The sequence below is a fragment of the Nicotiana sylvestris genome, chromosome 9 (assembly GCF_000393655.2).
Source record: "Nicotiana sylvestris chromosome 9, ASM39365v2, whole genome shotgun sequence".
NCBI classification, from domain to species: domain Eukaryota; kingdom Viridiplantae; phylum Streptophyta; class Magnoliopsida; order Solanales; family Solanaceae; genus Nicotiana; species Nicotiana sylvestris.
Window position 1 is genome coordinate 17,840,931 of NC_091065.1, and position 7,181 is coordinate 17,848,111.

General features: G+C 36.6%; 1 protein-coding gene across 1 annotated transcript; it reads left to right on the forward strand.

Annotated features, from left to right (window-relative positions):
• The first annotated feature begins 211 nt into the window (after window positions 1-211).
• On the forward strand, window positions 212-4,640 carry LOC104228990 (IRK-interacting protein-like). The gene is made up of 2 exons (XM_009781553.2): window positions 212-715; window positions 2,960-4,640. Exons 1-2 carry the CDS (start codon window positions 446-448, stop codon window positions 4,499-4,501), a joined length of 1,812 nt encoding a protein of 603 aa, XP_009779855.1. The 5' UTR covers window positions 212-445; the 3' UTR covers window positions 4,502-4,640.
• The last annotated feature ends 2,541 nt before the right edge of the window (window positions 4,641-7,181 follow it).

The window sequence follows — 7,181 nt, forward strand, 5'->3', positions numbered from 1 at the left end:
CAATTTTATATAACTTATTTTTTTTTTTAAGTTTCAATCAAATTTATGTCCAAACGCTAGCTAAATTTAAAAAATTGGGGTTATGGTAATTTACCTTTTCCTCGTCCTCAAATTACCATTTTACCCCTTCAACTCCCATTCTTTTCTCCCTCCTAACATTCTTTTCTAACCCTCCTTTCTTCACATGCACTCCCATTAATCTTTTTAGAAGTTAGAACCAAGACAAAGGATCAGTTAGATTTGAGACACTCCCCACCCCCACCCCACCTCACCTCCACCAACCTCTCTCCTCTCCTGTCCCTATCTCCCTTTGTTTTTCTGGTCCTCCAGAATTCTTTTGCTAGATATGATATGGTATATTTCTTTCCAAATACAAATCCAGCCATTGGAATAAAAATAATATACACACATATACAGAACCCTCTGTTTCTTCTTCATCCATTAAATGGCTGATGCAACTGCTGAAAAACAAATATGTGGAGAAAATGAAGATGATGAAGTTAGCAGTAAGAACAACAACTACAATGAAGTAGTTAGTAGAGAAGAGATTCAAGCTGCCATTGCTAAAGCTGTAGAGCTCAGAGCTATTCATGCTGCTTTATTACAGGGTATTAATAGCCCTGCATCTAATCTCATAAAGTTTCCTTCTTCTTCTTCTCCTGCTTCTAATTTTCCTCATCAATTCTCTGCCCAAGATTATCCCATTTTCACTCCAGTAAGTTCTCTTCCTTTTCTTCTTCATGGGATTTCTCTTTTATAGATTTGCAGTACACCCATTTTGTTATTAATTCATTTCTTTGGTCCAAATGGAGGATACCCTGCTTCTAATTTACTCTCTTAATCTTATTGTCTGTTATATTTTTTAGGAAAAATTAATCCAAATAGCTGCCCACCTAATAATTTAAATTAAAAATAGCCGGCGGATATATAATATATGCATAATTCATGTATCATATGTATATAACTGTATTTAATCAATATATAATTAATGTATACCGGCTAGAAAAGTAAATAATGAATCCGGCCTACTATTTGTGTTAAAATCCCTTACTATTTTGAGGTCACTTATACCTTTGATGCTTGCTGATCTTCAGGCCCAATTTCTTCAATTTGGTTTCCCAGCCCAACTGTAGTTCGGTTTACAATAAATTGTCTCGTATTTGCCCTTAATATTAATAAAGCTCAGTGTGAATTGGTGGATTCCACTTGTCAAAGTATTTCTGAAAAAAAGTCCAAATCTACCATCTATTTTTTCTTATGGTTTAAGCTCACAAGGATCGAGGACACCTATGAGCCGATTTGCCAACATCAAGGATATAAACAACAACAACGGTAAAGTTGTCTCCGTGTGATATATAGGTCATGGGTTTAAGCCGTAGAACCAGTCACTAATAATTGCATTAAGGTAGTCTGTCTACCTCACATCCCTTAGGTACGGCACTTCCCCGAACCCTGCGTGATGTTTTATGCACCAGGCTGCCTTTTTAACAACCCCAAATTATAACTGGATAAAATTAAGATATATCAGGTAGTAACGGGTAATATTGTATTATGAAAGTAACATTTATTTAGTGACTACTCTTATATATACTGTGCTGTTTTTAAATCAACTTTTGATGGAAAGCCATCAACCAACTTTCTTGAACCATGGTTCTTGAATTTGGTGGGGGTTTTGGTCCATGTAATTATATAATCTGATGATCTATTTAGAAGTCTGTTTTTGAAATTCTTGAATGAGAGTTTTCTACCTTATCATGTGAGAGTAGTAAAGATCTTAATCAGACCGGTGTTTAGAGGCGGATCTAGGATTTTTATAACATTGGGCACCATTAAAGAAAAGAGAAGAAAGTATTAAATAGAAATTGATCGCTACTCCTTTAGGTAAATAACTTAACATTCAACCAAGTGCATCATTTAGCCTCTTTGGAGCATGGGTGCCAGCAGATTATATTAGATCAATTTTAAAAAATATGTACATAAAATACCCACTTTGACGAAGAGACCATGGGTTCACGTGCCCCGTGAATTAAGCGATACATCCGCCCCTACCGGTGTTCCCAAGCTTCAGCGAGTACAATGCCAATGTCATAGTAGAGTGTGAAGAACAAGGATGACGGAATTAAGCTTTTAGAGTGTGCTAATGGAGTGAGAGGAGTTGCCATGTTTGAGCTTGATTTTCTATGGTCTTTTTAGAAGGATGTAGGGTTCTTTCTACAGTAGTTTGTTGTATAGGCGGACCTAGGATTGAAGGTGGCGGGGCACATGAGCGAACTGTTCAAGCAATGCTCCCATTGGACTTTTAATCTTAAGAATTTCAAGCAAAATTTATGATCGTTTTTAATATATATACTTATATATGCAAAAATTTTTCCGAAGTTAACGGGGTTCGGTGACCCCTGTTCTACATGCATAGGTCTGCGTCTCTTTTGTTGTGCTCAACCAACTGGCTAAAAGAATGAAAATGGTTGAGAAGACGGCAGTACCATTTATCCCTAGATTTAGTGAGTTTGTTGCCATCGTGTCTTTAATAGTGGCAGAATCAGGATTTTTGCTAATGAGAGTTAAACTATAAAGAAGCAAACTCACGGAGAAGCTAAGGAGATTCAACATATAAAATATATATATAAAAGAGTAGAAGTACCTATCTACATTGCGTAATTTTCCGACATCACTTAAACAAAGTTGGTCCGCCACGGGTCGTTATGGTTGACTTGGTCCATAACGTCGTGCCATGCTGGCTGGTATATGAGTCGAGTCGTGCCTGCTCATTTGGCAGGCGTTCTTGGCATTGGATTGCTGTTGCACCACGCCCAAGATAAATTTGGCATCCAGTCCTTATTTGGATTAAAATTAGCCTTAATCTAGTCCCATAGTTCAGTTCCTTTAGAAATGGTCAAGTATTTCAATCTGCTTTCTCCAATTGGGATTAGTTTGATTCACCAAGTTTGAATGTTTGCAGAGTTATGAAGATGTTCCATTACCTGGACCAAAACAACTACCGTTGGACAATCGAACCTACGCTGAACCTTGGGATGATTATGGCCTTGGAGGTGTGGCAATTGGCGATGAATCCAGTTTGTCGAATTACAGAAAGGCGAATTCCTCCTTGAGGAATGGAATTTCACCCAACTTGATCAATTCAGAACCCCATACCTGTCCACCTGATGATCAGAGATCGGTCACCGGCTCTTGTACTGATCAAATCACTCTGCTTAGAATAGCCTCTCCTGGTGGTGATTACTCTAAGTCCAGGAGAAATTCTTTAGGAGTGAGATCACTTTCCTCTTGCAATAGGTGTAAACCTGCTACTATAATAAGTACCGAGACAGACGGAGCTAGTAAGAGTGGAAAGAGCTCGAATGTAATCGTGCCATTAACAGATTCACACTCTTCAAATCAATTGCAGCCGAAGAGTAAAGGGCTGAACTTGTCATGGTTGTTCCCTAAGCTAAAGAAGAAAAACAAGAATGAAAATTCACCACACAGGACAGAATCCGAGGTCTCTCAGATTGTTAAGGATATTGGATTGGTTTCTATTGAAATGTTGAAGAAAGAGCTCGTGCAAGCAAACGAGACCAGAGATGCAGCGTTGATGGAAGTCGCGGAAATGAAGTCTTCTTTAGGAGAGCTAAAGGAAAAATTGGAGTACTTAGAAACTTACTGTGAGGAGCTCAAGAAAGCCTTGAGACAAACAAAACAATCAAAGGATTCTCAAGTATCCAAAATGCTTATAGATCTTCCGAGAAGGGGAAAATCTATAGATGGGGACGGAGAAAACACGATTCCTGTTAGTGAAGAGGTAATGGTTGAAGGATTTTTGCAGATAGTATCAGAATCAAGACTATCAGTAAAGCAATTCTGCAAGATTCTTATTACACAGGTTGAAGAGACGGACAATTCTTTAACCGATAACTTAAACCGTCTACTTCAACCTTACAAAATTTCTCTAAACTCAAAGCACTCAAAGGCAGTCTTCTACCATATTGAAGCCATCATAAACCAGTCCCTATTCCAAGATTTCGAGAACGTTGTGTTCCAAAAGAATGGCGCGCCAAAACACTTGGACCCTCAACAAGATTGCCACGATCACTTCTCGTCCTTTGTCTCGCTAAGGAACCTAAGCTGGAATGAAGTGTTAAGAAAAGGGACCAAATACTACAGTGATGATTTCAGCAAATTCTGTGATCAAAAGATGAGTTGCATTATCACAAGTCTCAACTGGAATAGGCCATGGCCAGAGCAACAACTTCAGGCATTCTTTGTTGCTGCTAAGTGCATTTGGTTGCTGCATTTGCTCGCTTTTTCGTTCGATCCTCCACTTGGGATTCTGAGGGTTGAAGAGAATACAAGTTTTGATAAGTGTTACATGGAGGACATTTTTGGAGATAGGCAAAAATCACAAGGTTCAAGCAAGGTTAAGATCATGGTAATGCCTGGTTTCTATGTGCAAGAGAGAGTACTTAGGTGTAAAGTGATTTGCAAGTATAAATCTACAGCCTAATTAGGATCTCTTTCTTAATTCTTTTTTCTTTGAAATGTTTCTCTTTAGCAGGTAATCTAACTTGTAATATTGATCCTATGCTAATCATTTTGCTTGTATGCATTCTCTAGTATTTATTATTAAATTGTGATTAAATTATAATATTAGAATACTTCTGTGGAATAAATTAAACAATTGGTTATAATTAAATTATCTCTAAATTTTATCTTATTTTATCTTTCTTAGTTTTCTAATGAAAAATATTGAACCACTAATGGTGTAATTCTAGTTTGAATACACGATGATAAGAATTATGCCTCAATTTCAAGCTAGCTGGTGTTGGCTAACAAGTAGATTAGTTTTACGCTAAACAGCAACCTATCATAACCCTCCTTCTTTATCCAAGTTTAGAATCAGTAATGTGACAAGTTCAAGCAAAGTTCACAAATCAGTAAAATTGGTAAAAATAGCCGCCAGTTTTCGGACTGATCATTCAAAAATAGCCAGTGTTTACTAAGTTAATAAAAAATAGCCACTATTTTGCTGCAACAGAGACCAGTCCAGCAATATACTGGAGTTCGGTGAACCTGTGTATGAACTCCAGCATATTATGCTGGACCGGTATACTTTGCTGGCTCCAGTATAATATATTGGAGACTGGAGCACTGGTGCTCCAAACTCCAATATATTATACTGGACCGGTATACTTGTTGGAACTCCAGTATATTATGCTAGAGTTCTAGTGTACTTATGCTGTAACTCCATCATATTATGCTGGAGTTCCAGCATACTTATCCTGGAACTCCAGTATAATATGCTGGAATTCAAGTATACTTATGGTGGAGCTCCAGCATAATATAGTGGCATATTTTCCGAGTTTTGAACTCGCTCAGATCCATCTTTACATGAAAAATGGCAAAATTTTGATTACTTTTGAAACTGGACTATTTTTGAACGACCAGTTATAAATCTGACTATTTTGAATTTTTGTGGTAAATGGGCCAAGAAAAAGGTTTTATGATTTTTCAATCCCAATAACAGAAGTTTTGAGAAAGAAAAGTCCATATTAGAATTTAAAACACGTTTGGGCAGAATTCAGCAATTATGGTGATCATCATGATTTTGCAATAAATCTTGACACATCACTAGAATTCTTTAGTATTCTAGCTAAAAATTTAATGATCATTAAATATCTAGTGCTTCAAAATTCTGACACTGAAAATTCTGATGATTGTCAGAATTTCTGGTGCTTCAAAATTCTGGCGAGCATGCTCTAAAATGCTAACGTGGAGCTATTTTTAAAAAATAATTTTTTTTAACGGAATCAAAATATAAATATAGAATTCTCGCTTTTAAAGCTTCAATCTCCAGTATATTATGCTGGACCGATATATTATACTGGAACTCCAGTATATTATATTGAAGTTTCAGCATAAGTATACTAGAACTCTAGCATATTATACTGGAATTCCAGTATATGGAGTATTTTTCCGGATTTTGAACAGTATTTTCGTTCAGATTTATCTTTACATGAAAAAGTGGCTAAAATTCGATTACTTTTGAAACTGTGATTATTTTTAAATGATCACTTGTAAATCTGACTATTTTTTAATCTGGCACCGAAGTTGGGCTTCACAATCAAATGGTATATGTCCATTTGGGCCAAACGTGGCAGCCCAAAGATCAGCATTGAATAACCCGTAAAAATAGCATGGTCTAGCCAGTTTCAGACTGGTCATTCAAAAATAGCCAGCGTTTACCAAGTCAATGAAAAATAGCTACTATTTTGCTGCAACAGAGACCGGTCCAACATAATATACTGGAGTTCGGTGCACCTGTATATGAACTTCCAGCATATTATGTTGGACCGGTATACTTTGCTGGCTCCAGTATAATATACTAGAGACTGGAGCACCGGTGCTCCAAACTCCAGTATATTATGCTGGATCGGTATATTATACTGGAACTCCAGTATGTTAGTAATATGTATTTGTAAACTAATTCTAGAAAAACAAAATAACATATAAGCAGAAAATTTAAAGAAACAAAAGTTAATCCGAGCCAACTGAATTTACAGTGTTTCCTAAAGAATTTAATCCCCTCCTAGTACCCAAGGTTATGGATTATTTCCTCCCAGGATAGAACGAATTACACACTGGTGCAATAGTACTTCAAACCCCCAGTGTTTCAGCGAACACAAAGTTCGGTAACAAATCCCACTTACTGTTGCTTTGTTTGATGTTAAAACTATGTAGAAGAAGGAGGAGAACTCAGAAAATCGTATGGATATTCTGAGAGAATAGACTTGTATTTATAGCCAAAGTTGGGCTGGAAATTGAAGAGGTGCAACTCTTCAGAATGGTTGTTTGCCATAATATAAATGGCATAACATAAATGGCTAATTTATGCAATAATAAATCGGGAATTCAAAAGGAAAGTTTAATTTTCAGTTACACAACTGAAAAAAGGAAAACTGATTGGATTTAATATTAATATTTATTTTAATCTTAATATTCTGTTATTAAAACGGATGTTTAATAATATTTCTGTTAATATTTTACTATTAACAAATAAATTTGGTCCAAAATATTAATCAATCAGTTGACCAAATCCGAATCCGAAGCCTAAGCCGAAATCGAAGCCGAGCCGAGCGAGCGACGACGACGACGGCGCGAGACTGGCCTTCTTCTCAACTCTTTAA

Bases quoted from the DNA above. Each gene is read 5' to 3' on its own strand.
- LOC104228990 (XM_009781553.2), top strand. From the start codon at position 446: ATGGCTGATGCAACTGCTGAAAAACAAATATGTGGAGAAAATGAAGAT. The intron at 716-2,959 runs GTAAGTTCTCTT...GAATGTTTGCAG, and splicing joins ATTATCCCATTTTCACTCCA to AGTTATGAAGATGTTCCATT.